At 39.8% G+C, this 17,653-nt stretch overlaps 1 protein-coding gene across 1 annotated transcript in view; it reads right to left on the reverse strand.

The window, feature by feature from the left end:
- Window positions 1-1,608: 1,608 nt before the first annotated feature.
- Window positions 1,609-17,653, reverse strand: part of smad3a (SMAD family member 3a) — a 35,930-nt gene continuing 19,885 nt past the window's right edge. The window contains exons 2-8 of the mRNA XM_061739883.1: window positions 12,837-13,030; window positions 12,585-12,719; window positions 11,703-11,828; window positions 10,570-10,782; window positions 10,306-10,443; window positions 8,399-8,543; window positions 1,609-4,314 (exon numbers count right to left, since the gene is read on the reverse strand). Of these exons, the coding sequence (XP_061595867.1) occupies window positions 4,191-4,314; window positions 8,399-8,543; window positions 10,306-10,443; window positions 10,570-10,782; window positions 11,703-11,828; window positions 12,585-12,719; window positions 12,837-13,030 (1,075 nt within the window). The 3' untranslated portion in view covers window positions 1,609-4,190. The remainder of the gene's footprint in view (window positions 4,315-8,398; window positions 8,544-10,305; window positions 10,444-10,569; window positions 10,783-11,702; window positions 11,829-12,584; window positions 12,720-12,836; window positions 13,031-17,653) is intronic.

Consider the following 17,653-nt stretch of genomic DNA (forward strand, 5'->3'; position numbering starts at 1 on the left):
TAATCCTTTGTCCATATAGTGTTTATCAGTTATTGATAAATGACGGCTCTTGATGCAGTGCCGTCTGAAGGCTTGAGAATAACTATTATCCAGCTTGGACTCACTCCTTGGCATTTACACTTAAAATTCCTCCACATTCCTTCAATTGTTCATTGGCTCTGTAAACAGGGATAACGTTTTTTTTCCTAATCTTTGTTGTTGTATATGGTTTCTAACTTTATCTGTAGATTGTGTCTTATTTGTTTATTAATATTACCCCTGCCACTACGTTAATACGAAATATCTGCGTATAAATAATATTTATTTTGCTTTGACTCGAATGAGACTTGAATCTAATGTTTCCTGTAAGATAATTGTCAGCCAAGAGCATTAAAACCCCTCCGAGTCTGCTCCGTCGTGACCGTCTCCGGTCGACAGATGGCGCTAACAAGCTGCTATTGTTGAGCAATGAACATGACGTTACACTAACTGACAGCAGACGTCTCATCTGATATATCAGGTCAAATAATCATCATTCTCATTCATCTTTGCAAGTGTGCAAGTCTTTCAGAGACGAGTGCTTTCATAATACTAGTTTGGCAACAAAAGCAGGATGAAGTGTGTCATGATTTTTTTTAAGATGATGACCTGGAGCTATTCCCATACATTTCTACACACACTAAATCCACAAATGGCCTGTGTTTGGATGTGTGTGTGTGTAACTGAAGCTTATCTGGCCATAATTGAAAAACAATTTCCTGGGTTTACACAGAAAAACTGATGTCAAGATAAAAGAACAGTTATGAGTAGATGAAATACTATTTTTTTTACAGAGGATTTGGGAAATTGGTTACAAAAATCCACAAAAATTAAAGTTGTCCCATTTATCTTGATGGTGCATGCTTTCATAATCATTAGACTAAAGGACATACAGGCCAGACTGCTTCAAACCAATTCAAACAGATACTTGGTAAATGGTGAAAAATACCTCACCCCTCAGAAAAAAAGTGCTTCCTTTCCATTCTTGTTGAGGCTGCTCTGGATCGCACGCTTGCAGTCTCAGTCAATGATTCATTTTTGCCCTGCGTTTGACTCTCCTGCAGACCAGAGTTAATTATTGAAGGCTTGTCTGGAGCGAAGTTCAGGCAGAAGTTCTCAGGAGGCTGACAGTGCACAGGCTGTTGATCCAGCTTTGGATTAAAGGGATACAAAAGAAAAAAGACACAACTTCTGTTGCTTTTATTTCAGTGCACCCATACTCCTGGACCCCTGCTTTTCCGTGTCTTTCCTCAGCAGCTACTCGTCTCATGAACAGACTGTGTCACCATAGTGATGCTGTGTCTGCTGAGTCTAGCAACATGCTCGGCCTTTTCTAACCTGAAGGGCATCACGACAAAGCCTGCATTTATGTTCAGAGCCATCTTATGTCTCTGTGACAGCAGCAATGTTTAGTTTGATTAGCTTGTACAATAGAGGCGAGTATAGAAACAATAGTGTCTCCTGTGGCCTGTAATTACCGTTTCTGTTTTTGAGCATGAAATTATCCACCAGTCCAGGAAATACTCAAATTCTCAGGAAAAAGGCCTGAATTATCTCCGCAGGCACCGGCAAAAATCTGTTTTCGATTGCATTTATTGCCAAGAAAGAGCTTTATTAACTGTAAAATCAAGTTAACAGTTGCAAATTCTAATGTTGAATCAATTCATATTCAATCTGAGGCTGGAGAAAGCCCCAAAAAATCTGAACACAGACAAAGATAAAGCTTGCCAGCTAAGTTTGGTTCTAAAGTTTTCTCTTTACAAGGCGCGTCGGCTCCCATTTCACCACAAGTTGTGTATTTTATTTGTAGAACAGTAATACACAAAAATATAAAGCATCACATCCACTTTTTATAGGCAGAGAAAAATAAGAGGTATAATTTTAGACAAGAAATCTAAAGAGACAAAATTCGGATCAGAGGAGTGTAAATCACAACTAATGATTACAGTGAACAAATTTAAACAAAGAAAAAAGAAACAGATGCGCTACAACTTGCAGTGTATAAAAATGACAAATTTGCTTTCAAAATAACCCCTACAGGGTAATTACAATAACCACGGGGTTAAAGATCCCATCAGAATCAAGACTGCTGCGTTCAAGGACACCAGAAGCTCTGCAGAGCTAGTTTTGTCTCAGACTGGTAGATGCTACTGTTTCCGAGACAACTCAACATTTTAGTTTGCAAGTTTTAAAGATATAAGCATTTAGAAGAAATCAAAATCCCCCAACTTCAATGCTGAGTTCTTATGACTTTGCTGCATGTTTGAGTCCCTAAAATGTTTCAGCTTAGTGCTGGGGGGCTGGCATCAGCCTCAAGAGCCAGGTTAACGTAAATAAGCATCGATGACATATCCCAAATATTGTTGGAGCTCACCTGCTGAGTCTTTGTCTCACATGGAACCAGAGGGAAGTCAGTCCACTTCCACCACAGCGGGTGGTTGAAAGGAAAAGGAACTGCAGCTGTGACTTTGCTTTTCTATTTCAGAATTAGATACATTTTTTTTCTTTTTGCCTCATTTTTTGTTCTCCTGCTTCCCAAACCATCAACGTTATAAAGGTCAATGGTCACATTAAAACACGTGTATACTATACGTACATAGACCTAAACAAAAGAAGGAAAAATTTAATTTTAAGACACTACTGTTTTTTTTTTTGTTTTTTTTTACACGCCTCTTTCTATCTAAACATTTCCCTTTGTAAAAATCTGTGCTTTGTACCCAAACGGCCTCACAAGTAGAAAAATACAACCCAGACCTGCCAGCAGTGTGCTGCCGTGTCATGCACGGCGTAGGTTTGGGGCGGACGAAGTCAGACAACGTTATAACCTCATTGTCCTACAAAAATACTCAATATTAAAATAGACTTGCGTCAAGTGTCATTTGTCTTTTTCACTGGTTCCTGTTTATATTTCAGAGATTTTTTTCTTTTTCTTTTTTCAGTCCTGAGTGTGTGAAAAGTCAGTATAGCTGAAAGTAAGACCAACGTGTTAGACTGCAGGGACGGTACTTAGAAAAAAAGCCGCCTTCTTCCTGCTGTCTTTTCAGCTTCTCCTTCTGAAGATTATCCACAAAACACGCAAGCGTGCTCAGGCTGTCATTTAACTCAAAGTCTGCTAAAGAGTACAGTATGCGAGACAGTATGCGTTCAAGTCCTGTGCAGATTCAGAATTTCATATACTACAACATAAAATGATGCAAAATGATTTTTGTAAATTGCAAAAGCTTCTGATATTAATACAGGGTGTATTTCACATAAACCTCCCCCACCGGTCAATATACAGGAATATCATATTTGTACAAGAATGCATCCACCTCTTTCTGAAGTACTTGTGTAAAGTGTTACAGAGAATCACCTCCTGTGTGCTCTCCAGATGTCCTCCATCATCAACCCCACCCGTCAGTGACTGACAGTTTAATCTGGTTTCATTCTGAATTTGACTGATGCTTTTAGATATATTTGTTTCTGTTTCTGTTTGAAGCTCCAAAGTGTAACAACGTGCTACATTCCTTGTGTGAACACAACTGCATGAAAACCCCAAATTCCTCCTGCTGGACTTACAGTAACATTTCCTTCACACAATGTATAGATCCATATTGATCAGATCAATGTGGTACATTTGAAAGTGTCTTCATAACTTATCAAAAGTCCAAATACAGAAACAAAATTAAGTGAAACAATTTAAAACATCTGAAGCAATTTGACATGTTTTGGAAATTTGGGACTAATGCGTAAAAAAATTAATTCCTGTTTTTTTTCTTCTTTTTTTAAAAAAGTTTGCTGTTCAATTAAAGATCTGTACAAAAAACAGAACAAAAAAAACAACACACAAATATTAAACAAAAGATTTGAACAAAAGAGAAAACAAATTCCAGCATCTCTGGTCCTGAGATGCCAAAGGAAGTGATTACCAAAAATGACAAATTTTGAATAATATGTTGCGAGCCCACTGACATCACTACCACGTTACTGCATTAATGCATGTGTCCCCTTCCACAACAAACAACATGTATATGAAAAAGTGCAACTGACAGCTGGTCGGGAGGAGGGACTGACAGAGGGGAAGTGGGAGGGTTTTGTCTTCTTTCAGTACTCGTGTTGCTCTTCTTATCTCTGTGTTTTAAGTCTCAGACGGTGGACGTGGTGCACGGGAAACAAGTGGATGACGGATCTCCCTAAGAGACGCTGGAGCAGCGGATGCTTGGCGAGCCCATCTGTGTGAGCACCTTGTCGAGCCACTGCAGCGGGCCGTTCAGGTGCAGCTCGATCCAGCAGGGGGTGCTGGTCACCGTCTGCCGCCTGTCACAAACATAAAGACGGCACAAACAGATGTTAACAATACTAAAACCAGCTGTCTGAAGAGTGAGTAAACTTGCCAAGTCAGTTTTCAGCAGAGTATATTTGTTCTATTTCTATTTTCGTCCCAACATCTGGCAGAAACAAGAAACTGCCTCAAAGAAACAAATGCACAGTACTTTAAGTAACAGTTCAGCGTCTTTAACACACTGACGTTAAAGGGGCTTCAGTCTTTTCCCCATCGCAGCGTAGCGTTCAGCCTCACTGGGATAAGGTGATTATGATAGCAGCGCTGTGTGAAACTGCTGCGAGGCAGGACGTCGCATTTTCGCTGTGTGTACAGGGTCATTACACTGAAGATGTTTAGCAATAGCACCGTTACACAGTTTAATACATTTTGAGGGTAAACATAACTGTCTGCAACAGAACTGACCACAGAAGTCCAGGTGTATAAAACTGTACTCATGATCTACAAACCACACTGCTGGATTTGAAATCCATCCACATGCACAAACCGTCCAAAACACAGTCCAGAAAAATGGAATTGAAACAACAGACCTCTTGTGATTTTGTGTATCATCTTGTTTAAATGATGTAATTCTGTGGTGCAGGAATACAAGATTTCCATAATGTCCATGTGATGGACACATCCTGACTTTAAATAATAAACACAATGCCCATTTAAAGGCATAATACTGCACCTTAGAGCAAAAAAACAAAAACCTTGAGTTGGATGAAGTTGGACTTGAGTTGGAAGTGTCCAGAGGATTTCTGGAGCAGCTCCTGCTTTTTCTCCCTCACTTCTGAAGAGCAGCTGCAGCCTGAGTGCGGCTGTAAGCTGCACATGCAAACTAACTTTTCCAGTCAATTCAAATGACCGTCACCACGAAATCATTAAGAGATAAAACAGCTGGGAGACGCAGCTCAGATATCCCATTAGTATCAAACAGGCTCCCAGATATCCTCTCTGTCTTTCAGATCAGGCTTAAAATGTTTTGGATGAGTCCTGTAGTTGTGCAGATCAGTTGTCCTGAACCATCCCTGTAGTGGTGCTGCTGCTAGTCTGCACCTCCCATGATAGACTGGCTCTTCCCTAACTTATTTTATGTTTATGTCATTATTATTACAATTAACATTTTTTCCCTTTTGTGTCTAACGGGCAGATATCCCCTGACTAATCTCCACCCCCTTCACGAGTCTGGTTCTGACATTCTTTTTTTTTTTTAATCCCTGTTAATTAGTTTTTTTCACCCTCCACTCTTGCCTCATGCTTCTTCCGATTGAAGGATTGCACCAAATTAAAGATCTGTCGCAATCTGTTGGGTTTCATAGTCAGGCTGTTTTTTTCTACTCGAACTTTGAATGTGGACACTATTGGAAGGAACTGGGCTTACAGAATTACAATGAAGGGTATTGAATTAAAATATGACTGGACTGAATTGTCTTTGGCTGCCTGTGCTGAACTTGACTTCTGTGTAAAGCAGGGGTGTCAAATGTGCGGCCCGCGGGCCACATGCGGCCCGAGAGAGGTTTTCATGCGGCCCACGAGAAGTTTCCAACGCAAAAAAACGAAATGTTAATTTACTAAAAAGGAAGGCACAAATAATTGCCATGAATTGCAGCATATCCGATGATATATTTCTTCTACAAATCCATCGTTATTCCACAAATAGAGCACTTTATGACATTTTTTTAGTTTTCTATAATGCATTTGCCGATTTTATTTCTTTGTAGACGGTCGTTTATTTTTATTAACTGACTACTATTATATATTTTCGCAAGAAAAATATCACTGCTAAAAAAGATGATAGAAGATATTTATTCAGAGAATTTCAGTTTTGAATACGAGGATAGTGACAAAGTAAAACAGTTAAAAGAAAAGTGCTGACTTTTTCGGCACACTAGCGTAAATATCCACGCAAATTTTTAAAAATAAATACACTTAATTGTACTGGAAACATCTCTAAATCACAAAGAAACACTCTCAGATGTAATAAGAAAGATTTTGCTTTTAATTAAATTTCCTATAAAAAGGTGAAATATAAAAAAAAACATACTTGTTTCTGTTTATCTTTGTAAAATTATATTAAAAGTATCTTACCTAATTTGAAAAAAAAACTAGAAATTTCAAGAAAAGATCCTGAAGAAATATATTTTACATAATTAGAGTGTAAACAAAGTGCATATTTCCTTTAAAGTAGAGTATGACACCCCTGGTGTAAAGCATTTATTCTCAACAGGTTTGTCTCAGGTAATGTCTTTTTGGAAGTATTTCTCACTTGTCTCACTTTTTTAGGTCATGTTTGCGTGTTAAATAACGATGAATTCTGTAAAATCTGCCCCCTCTTTTCTTTAAATGCAGTTTAGAAGTTAGAGATTGTCCACAGCTTGTAATTAAGGGATGATTATGGGTCCTGAAGCCAGCTCAGTTAAGAACCACTGGTGTGAAGTGTCTTCATATCTTGTTTAATATGAATGTACATTATACAAATAAAGGCAAATGGAACTGAATTAAAGTGTATGACTGACTGTTGCTAAAACAACGTTCATGATGTATCTATGATCCTCGTAAATCTTTCTGCCTGTCAAAACATGCAACACTAAGATGCGTTCAAGTAAACCACATAAAATGGTCACAAGCGATATTTAAAACAGTAAAAAAATGACTTTAATTACTTTGTTTTCTGGAAAATACACACATCTGTTATTCATGTCTTATTCCTTCACTCACAAACACCACATACCTTTTGACATTAATAGGTTTTGACTTATTTACAGTGGAAATTGTTTTGTTTTTCAACAACAGTAAAGTATCCATTTTTTTCTTTTGAAAAAGGTGAGTGGCAAAAGGAGATTTATTTTTTGGCCATGTTGCTCAGTATTAGAAAAGTATTTCCAGGCATCTAAACCTTTCTGTTATTTCCCAAAGTTCTCATAGAAAAAATGTTTTTCTCTTTAAGAGAAAACATGAGGCAAGTATCTAAACTATTAAAGTTGTCAGCCTTCCTTAACATTTAAGTACCTGGTGAAAGTCAAATTTCAGCTGCAGTTACAAAACAGGATATAAAAAATCCACAAGTTGGTTCAAGAAGAGAAAAAAGAAATTAACGTGATATCTGAAAGTGGACATGAGCTTTATTGTCTTCACGCAACTTGAATTTTTCCATTGCATAAAACAAATGTACGTGGAAAGGTTCTGCACCATATCAAACTCTTATTAGTGTGATTATTATCTGTCCTTTCAGCAGCTCTGCTTTAAGCATCGTTTCCTTTTCCTGTTATTTCTATTTTTCCCTGTTAGAGCCTGTGTAAGATTTCTATTTCCTTCTGCTATTTTTATCTTTCTCCAGTTTAATATTCTATTCTTTTGTTATGTTAAACACTTTGCAACTATGTCGAAAAAAGATATGAACCACTGTTTTGTTTTTAATTAAAAATTAGTTTTTTTCTATTTCAAAATAAAAGCAGATTTAGAAGAAACAGACTATTTAAATCCGTGCTGCAAACAAAGAGGTTTAGGTGGAGGTTGAGGGTGAGGAGGCTTGCCAGATCACGTCACCTGCATCCCATTTTTAAGTGTCTGCACATGTCAGCATTTAGTCTGGACATGGGCAACGAGCAGCCGCTCGCAGCGCGAGAAGTCTCTCCCCTGTGGAAACCTCGTGTTCCGAGCCAACTTTCAGCCAATCACCTTCTCTGTTTGAACTCCGTCTCCTCCTTTCCTACTATCAGTGAGTCAGATGGTGTGGAAAACAGAGGAATGGGAGAGGGAAAGTCTGACATCTCACTTTGACACAGCACATGCATCTGTTTAAAAACAGTCTGTCCTGCCAACTGGGGCCTGCCTACTGACGAGAGCTCTCCTACGTCACACACCGGATTCACCAGAGTGCGAGCAGATGCCTGTGAGCGGGGGCTGATTGTGGATTGTGGGATGTGATTCACAGTCTCTTTCCGTTGTCTGCTTTTACTTGCAGACCTGCTGTTTGGGGGACTTGAAGCCCGCACAGCCACACTTACAGTGCTGAAATAAGAAATAAGTGGGTGGTTCTAGACGGATCTAAGAATGGATTATTACTGCAGTTACCTGTATTCTGCTCCCCAGCCCTTAACAAAGCTCATGCGGATGGTGCACATCCTGGTCAGCTGATACACGGCCTCAAACCCCTGGTTGACTGACTGGGCCAGAAGGGCAGCAAACTCCTGGTTGTTGAAGATCTTCAGGTTACATCCTGCAGTGAAAGAAGAGAGTGTTGGAATAAATATGAGAGTTCTCACTTTGTTCAGCTTCTTGAGGATTTGTATAGCTTATTATAGAAAAAAAATCTACCGTCTGATCTAGCTGAATTATAGGCTGTACAAAAGTGACTGAGGAGCTCAATCGAAGGCCAACATGTGAAAATGGCTGTCCTTTGTGAATAACAGTGTAAAAGAGCTTGCTTTTGACGACAGTTAAGAATTGAAATGTAAAAAAAGACCCCAAAAAAAGTATGGTCAAATTAAACGAGCCAGTGTGGAAAGGAAAAACTTTTATTTTTAACCAGAGGACATGTTAATGAGAGCCGAGTTTCCGGGGGTGGTGGTGAGCTAAGCGATGTGATATGTCCTCTCACGGTCACAGTCGTGATGATACAGCCACAGCACATCTGTTTTGAATCATCCATTTTAAATAATCAACTTGCATTAATCACTGTTTGGGGAAAAAGGCTGTTCCGGTGTTAGAAGTTCAGCCACAGATTTTAAAAGTACTCAAAAAGGAGTGGTTTTACCAGCAGAAGCAGGGTTGTCTGTGATAGCCGCTCCTGCAAACTGCATCTAGCTGTTTTCAGAGGGATATTCCCGCTCCAGAAACTACACCCATCCGTTCCAGTCGGGGATGACACAACCCGACTCCTGTATTTCCTCAAGTAAAATCAGAAGCCTTTTTTGACTTCAACTGTTTAATATTCCAAGTTTTTATCTCAGTAATTTATAAGCTTTATAAGAATCATGTCTTTAATTCGAACTCTCATATCTAACAAAACCTGTAACTCAGCTTGTGCCTTGACTCTACTCATCCGTGTTGATTAGAGTCAACCAGAAATCTTTTTTATTTCTCAGTGCTTTGAATAAGTTTTACTTTGTGGTTGAATTTCACAGAAAGACTGTACTGTGTCCCAGGAAACTGGATGAAAAAAAGCAATTAACACGTTAATAAGGTGATCAGCTATTTCAACACACTGGATACTTAATGCATGTAATGCACCATATCTAATTAAAACCCCTTCATAGTTTAACTGGCTCCTATGTTATCAGTAGAGTTTTGTTAAGAAAGTTGTGCATCTATACCAAACACCTAACCCTGCAGGACAATAAATCGCTTTGATAAAGCCTTCTGACTAAATAATGATATAACTCTCTTTGTTTAGAAGCAGAGCAGCATTACAACCACCCACCTTAATATTCCAAATAAGTCTCTTCCGTAAATCTGTTTCCATGTGTTTGACTGGAGGAAGTGTTTATCTAAACTCAACCTGGTCTGTACTGACTCATCTGAAGCCTCGGGCATGTGTTGTAAAGCATCATTGTGTGTTGGGAAATGCAGTGAAAACTCTGGCATGAATCATCAGTGTGTTTGAGGTGTATACATGTTTATATAATGAAACTAAGAGCAACAAATTCAGTTAGTGCCTGTTCGAAAGATGACTCAGTTTGGATTAAGGTGATCAGATGACGTCGTCTGTTAGGTACGGCCTTATTCAGAATAAGTGGGTTAACATCTGAATGTTGCTGTGCATTTAAACTAACTGACTCAAGGACATCTACATATGTAGACAGAAATAGATGGAGATCAAACTGCTAATCATGTGATGAAAAGAATCTAAATCTCTCTCGCTCTCCCCCTCCTCATCCCTTTCACCCCATTCATCACGTCCTTTGGTGTCCTCTCTTTTTCCGTCTACGCCCCTCCTTTCCCCCAGATTTTCTGCAGTCCGTGTCCATCTTGACATGTACCTGGAGGGATCTTGCAGACTGTGGCCGGGTGCCAACCATAACGCTGATTACAGTTGGGGCTCTGGACAAAGATGGCGCTGTCGCTGAGACACTCCGCAAACACCTCTCCTCCGATGTAGTACAGTCGCACACCACGGCCTTAAAGCGAACAAAGACAGAACAGCGCATGCTGTAAATGAAACTGGCACACCAACCCCAGTAGAAGTGATTATATGTCTCATTTAACTTGTAAGACAGAGTTATGATTGGACTAATGAGCCCTACCAATGTGTCTGCGCGTTAACTCCACTGCTGCGTTGCGGTTGACATTGGAGAGCAGTCCGAGGCAGAAACGCTCTGAGTTGGAGGGGTCCGTGAAGCCGTCCACGGTCAGCGACGGCTGTGAGGCGTGGAAGGTCTCTCCAACTCTCTGGTTCAGCTCGTAGTATGAAATAGAGCACCAGAAGGCCGGCTCACAGTACGTCACTGGCTGCAGGTCTGAGACAAAGCGAGATGCAGCTGGTTTACATCAAACCAAAATGGAAAAGAGACAGAAAAAAGCCAGAGAATGGAGCACAGTACTGTGACTTGTTAATTCCCCGAAGAGGCTGAAATGGGCAGCTCTACATTTCAGTGTTTAAAATATGAGAGAAGTTGTTAAAAAACACTAAAGTCAAGACTGGGAGTTTAAGAAGCTGTAATCATCAACTAAATAGCTAGGGGGGTGTACATTGGGGAAAAAAAAGCAGTGTGAACCCTGTGAAGGCGAAACTAACAAAGAAATTGGCAGAAAGGAGGCTGAAACGACTGCGGAGGAGGAAGAAAAAACACTCCCCAAAGAACACGTCACAAAATGTTCAACCCATACACTTTTTCCCAGAAGCTTTCACCAGACAAAATGTGGAAACTTAACTCTCACTGAAGGAGCGACAGACTCAAAGCGGTCAAATTATAAAGCCATCCGTGGTTGTTTTCAGTAATTTCAACTGGTTCTGGTAATTTGCTCTTTTCCCGCTCGACTTGGAACGCTGTCTAACAACTTCAACAGTTTGTCTTTGAAGTTCAGGGAAGAAGTGGAGGCTGCCAAATGAAACTGGTGTCATTTTTGTTATTTCATCAGTAGCGCTGCAGCTGATCCCCCCCGGCGTCTTCCCTTCCTGATATAATAAACATAGGATATTGTTATTGATGTTAGTGTGGGCTGAATGGTGTCTTGGCCGGTTTAACAACTCACAGGGTGAGCGGGGAGGACAAAGACTTCTTTCATCACTTCGTTTCCTCTTACAAAAATGGAGTTAAACCAAACAGAGAATTCCCTTTGGGAAGATACACTACAGAAACATTTGCCTGGAAGTGAAGGCAGACAGACAAGCACACGAACAGACACTTAAACACACTCGCAGACACACAGTTCTTACCTAAATTACTGTGTGTGGGTGATACTGGGTTTGGTGATAGATTTGGGGAACTTGTGTCCATGCTGTTGGTCATCTGGTGATCGCTGGTCTCTCCATCCTCACTGAGGTACCCCGGCGGTGGCGTTTCTGATAGACACACAAACGCAAATGGCATCAAGACCCACAAACGCAAAGATGAGAACTTATCACATCTCAGCTCTGTATCAAGTTTTTGCAGGGACCTAATTTAAAATTAACTTTGGTCTTGAGTGAGATGTGTGTTTAACCCTGGAAGGTCTGTCTTTCGCCCATATCTGACAGCTCAAATGATACAAAATCGGATTTTTTCACATCAAACCTGGGTCAGTTTCACATGGTGCTAAATCGGATATGTATCTGATGTTGTCCAATGCGACTTCAGTCTGAAATGTCGGGCTGCAGCTCATCTGTCTTTGACGTCATGGTTGTACGATTAATGTCACAATTCTGCGCTGGCAGGATTCTTTTGGATGAAATCTGATTCAGTGAAGCCGGTCATGTCACTGTCCACCAGTTCTGGCTCCGATCCCTCATTCACACAGTACAGATGTTGAAGCCAATGCTTCATATTTTGCTCTTCTTTTCCTCAGGCTTCTTCTGATAAGAAGTTTATGAATTTGTCAACTTCCACTCCAAAACAACTTCATAATGAAATCAAACATTCTCACTACTGCTCCATCTTTGTTTACATCCGTGCACCTGATGTACTGTGTTTGACATCACTTCATCTTACTGAGCATGCAGGAGACTTTAAAACAGAAGCCTACTCACAATGAAATCTGATATAAAATACAATTAAAACACTAACGAGAACAACCACCAAATGTCAAAGAGTCTTGGCAAAAACTCCGATCATGCTTGTACCTGGTATGTAATTGCTTTGGGGCTCAATGCCAGCGGGGAAGTTGGTGTTTTCAGGGATTGAGTGGCTGTAGTCATCCAGAGGTGGGAACTCACTGGGGATTTCCGTGTGTCGTGGCACCAGCACCGGTGGGAGAACTATGACATGGACATGAAGACAGACTCATGTAACAAACAAGCGTAGCTCCTCAGGATATAGAGGCAGGATCAAGGCTTTGTAAGAAGAAATGATGAACTGTCTCCAAACGATCATACCTGGTGTTTCTACTCTCTGGTAGTGGTATGGGTTGACGCACACTTCATCTTTCTTTGTGTGGAAGGCATACTCGCACAGCTCCACCGCTCGCAGCTCATGGTGAGACTGCAGGTCGGGCCAGCGCCACAGCCGGCAGTAGATGACGTGGGGCAGACCCTTTCTGTGGGAGACCTGCAGGCGGCCATCCAATGACCTGCAAAGATGAGAAGAAGAACAAGGAAAAGTTGATTCATAATTTATATTTTGTCTAAATCCGTGACCTGACGTTGTCAACAACTCTCAATCCTTAAAATCCTGATATAATACATATACATAAGAACATAAGAACATGGGAATTTTTGCATTTATCACCAAGGTGCGTCACCAGTGACAAGTTTAAGACACGTTGGTGCACATTCAGCACAAGTTTGTACTAACATAAAAATTCCAGTGGCTCCTGAAAGCTGAAGAATTGCACTTCAGGGGTTACCAACATGTGGTTATTGTGACCATTCACACCCACTGTGCAGGGAGCTGCCTAATCAGCCTTTTTGCCCCCCCATGCCACACACAGGTGTGAAAGGGTTCATTTTAGTTTTGCTGTTCCCACTTTTTTTTAACCTCAATGGTACTTCTTCCAAACCTTTACCAACTAGTTTTGGTGTCAAGCATGAGTTTGACACTAAAATTGCTTCAAAAAGTTGCAATGCCAATCTTAACTAAAGAGTAACTGAGGCAGTAAGTTAAAAATCTGTGAATGAAAATGCTGTTAAAAACCAGTCCCAACCTCAGTGGTGAATTTAAAGCTTCTGTAAATGTCTCCCGTCACCCTGCAGCCCCATACAGAGTTTAGCTTGATCATAACTAAGCACTTCTGAACAGAGCTTGTGAGGTTATCAGGACGCCTGTGCCTGACGAGTTACGAATAAAAGTTTTCTTTTGTTAATTATATTATAATGTAACATAGATTTGGCATTTACTAAGACTGGAAGCCTGAATAAACTTCTTGCTGATGAAAGTACCAGCTGTAAGCAAACTGGTTATGATGTGTTTTCTAATAATAGACTACTGGAATTTGGATTACAGTGTATATAAGAGGAATTTCATGGAGTTGTATAACATCTGCACTCATCTGGTATGAAATACTCCAAGGCAAGATGATCTAGGTCAGCAGATAGCAATAAGCTCTCGTTTGACTTTGCAGGTTGACACAATGGGGTTTTTGCCTCTAATCCCAGAACACAACGAACCATGACATAAAAACATTTAAAAAAACACACACACACACACACACACACACACACACACACACACACACACACACACACACACACACACACACACACACACACACACACACACACACACACACACACACACACACACACACACATTCGACTCAGCATCTTACACAAGAGTCAACAACCACATTTCCTTTCTATTTTTTTTTTCATCTCACCCACCCATCCTGCACACACACACAGTGTCACAGTGTCAAAGGCTTAAACATTTAGAAGGAAAAATGGCAAAAGCTTTCACTCAAAGCATTTCTGCTTTATTCGCGGTAAGATGTATGTAAATTTGAGTGTCGGGTACTGCAATTTACAAATGATGTCTAGGCAAGTATTGTGCATGTAAGCACATAAGAAGCATGTTGGTATTCAAAACATCACTGGATAAAAGCTGATGAAGCTCAAGATTCTGAAAAACACATCCCGTAACCATGCACATGAAAACTGGTATTGAATACCATGTAGAAATTTATAGAAATATGTAGAAAAGCATGCAAATTTTTCATCATAATTAATTGGAAAGGCCTTCAGCTACCATATCGTATGAGTCAAGTTGCTAGCACAGTGCAAGATTAAAAGGAATTTTCTGGGCAAGATTATATTTTTTCAAATTAATGAAATATATGTATGGGCATTATAGAAAATAAAACAATATGAACATAAATATTAAGAAGTACTCTATCCGGGTATGACAGCTTACTTTGCTGTCAGTCCAGTAACAACTGATGATGAATGTCAGAAGCTTCCACCATCTACCGTAGGGTAGACATGGCAGTAACAGATGACTGATCAGAGAAGCTCAACTCGGCCCGGTGCGTCGCTTTTGATAAGTGCTTATATCAAACATTCAACAACAGTGCCAGATGTGGCTGAACCAAGACAAGTGCAATCTGCATACTTACACAGCGTTTATAAATAATCATAAACTTCATGAGCTATTAAAATACTATCTGCAAGGCTGATAATGTTAATTGTGCAAACATTTTAAAGCTATATTTTACATACAAAAAAAAGAAGAAAACATTTTCTTGAAAGCATCTTGGACTGTGTTTGTGCAGGTGGACTTGTGAAAAAGTTTTGCTGTGGTTGTCATGACCAATTGTGGCTATTTCCTTTCACCAGATTTCCTCATTTTGGACAACTGATGGTGAAAGTAATTCTGACCTTCTCTACCACTGCAAATTACAACAAAATGTCTTATTGTTCACGATCTACAACCTTTCCTGATGAAATAAAAACCACAGAATATGTGTCAGAAAGAGTTTGTATAACATTAGTCAGAGAGTGTAAGTTGCTCATCCATTTCTTTTTTAGATCGGAAAAAATAGTCAGATCTGATGTCTCTTTGATGTGTGCTAGGACTTCCCTGAGGAGTGAGCGTGAGGTCTTACAGAGATGCACAAACTACAGGAACTGAGCTGTGTGGGGTCCCACTATGTGTAAGGCCTGACCTCAGAAATGGTTTGAGTCACACTTGTGAGTTTGATAGATGAACTGCACAAAAAAAGAAAAAAAAGTTACAAGAAAATCTAGGCTTAAGCTACAAAAGAAAATACATTTGCTTCTCATAACTGATACATTAAGATTCCATCGTTTGTAATCAATGTTTTGATAAATGTTTACAGTGCAGTTTCATTATGTGCAATCAAGAACAGAAATCCCTTTGTCAGACTGTATATTTGAGGGGCTGTGTGTCACAAGGTGAAAAACTGCACAGCTTTTCGAGACATAAAAGCAGAGATCCCGTGGCCTGAGGAAAATTAACTCATCACTAAATTATGCTATTAATGGAATTTGCATGTACTCTGATGCCCAGTTTTCTGCTGCCCAGCTGCTTCAACTCTTATTGTCCCATGTATTTCACATTCTAATAGTTAACATACGAACGCATAGTTCATCAAACCATTCAAGCATTGTTTAATGGTCAACATCTGCTTAGATGTGGATTCTAAAAACAATCACAAATCAGACAGTCCGTTTCAGACCACCCAGAGCAATGGCATGTTGGTTTTGGCAGTAAAAGAAAAAGTCCTTTCAACATCCTGTTGATCCAAAACAACTTATAAAACCTAGGATAAACATGCTTTAGAAAGTGTTACTGGTTGGTTTGGCTGATACCTCCAGAGATCATGAATTCATTGATGTGCTGCTCTGTATCTGTTGCCTGGGAAAGACTGGGCTGATGATGTCATGTACAGCATTAACAGGTAATGCAGGTGAACTCTCAGTAGAAAGCAGGGACGGAAACTTGCAGCCACTAATTTAACATCTGGCATTTGGAGGTGCTTCTTCACAGTAACTCTTGAAAGCACTCCTGCCCCATTTCTGTTGGTCTGTTTGAAATCTTTTGTGCCTGTATCATTCAAAGGTTTTAATTAATGGTTCACTTTAGGGTTGGTTACGGTCAAGACAAGGGTTAGGGTTTGGATTAAATGTACAAATTAATAAACGTCAATGAAATTTCCCAATGATAACTGTGTGAACCTGTATTTGTGCGTGAGACTTAAGACATGACTCAGAAGACTTTCAATAATTTAACCAATCAGTTTTCATCCCTCAGTCACTCTCTGCAGCCGCTGCTAACTACATAACAAAGATTGTTATTATTGCCAAAGCTTATTTACTTACCCAAAATTCTCAATGTTGGTTTGACTTGTTAAAAACTCAGTTTTAATACCTGAGGAAAAGCAGCAAACTCTAAAGACCTTAAAGTAGTGGATGGATGGAAACATACTTCTGATCACACAGAGCTGAAACCAACTGAGTCAGTTTACCACTGACTTTCGCCTCATCGTGAAAACACAGAGGCAGGTGTTTATCTCCTGTCTTTATTCTACGTTTACAGGGACCTGTAAACTTCCAAGACTCATTCAAGTGGGGTGAGCCGGAAGAGATGACCTCTAACTGTTTGTCCAACAGAACCTAGTACCGTCATGTTTGGGGGGATTTAATTTATTTATAACTTAGACAAACAATGTGATTTTTGTTCAGTTGAACATTTATATATGTGTGTGTGTTTGGGATATGCATTGAAATAAAAAAAAAAAAAAGTCCATCTAATCTTTCATCATTCTGTTTATATCCATCTTGGCGATATCATGGAATAAAATGCAGCCAGCAAGTGGACAGCCAGACCGGCACAGACCAAAACTTCCCATTTACTCCCTGATAGGATCGTTACAGTGATGCATGGTCCTATTTTACTGGTTATGGTGATTATGCTAAATTAAAGTGATCAACTGCTGACGTGAGTTACTCAGTATCATCAGGAGTGTATTTCTGCAACGTAAAACAAGCTCACACCCAAACAAAAAGTGCCATCAACATTCGACTGGCAAATTGATTTTAGTCACATCCTTTTCTGTTTTTTCTAGGGGGGGTCCATTGTACATAGAAACACAACAGAAGCGTAATCCAAATGCAAAACATTCTTTAAAGGCACAGAATAAGCTTAAATGTAAGAAGGGAGTATAGGATATTTGTATGAGCAACACTGAAGCAGAGTTTATCTGCAATCAAATAGGGATGTTTGTTGTTTGCGCATG

Source organism: Cololabis saira, chromosome 2 (assembly GCF_033807715.1).
Source record: "Cololabis saira isolate AMF1-May2022 chromosome 2, fColSai1.1, whole genome shotgun sequence".
Classification (NCBI taxonomy): domain Eukaryota; kingdom Metazoa; phylum Chordata; class Actinopteri; order Beloniformes; family Belonidae; genus Cololabis; species Cololabis saira.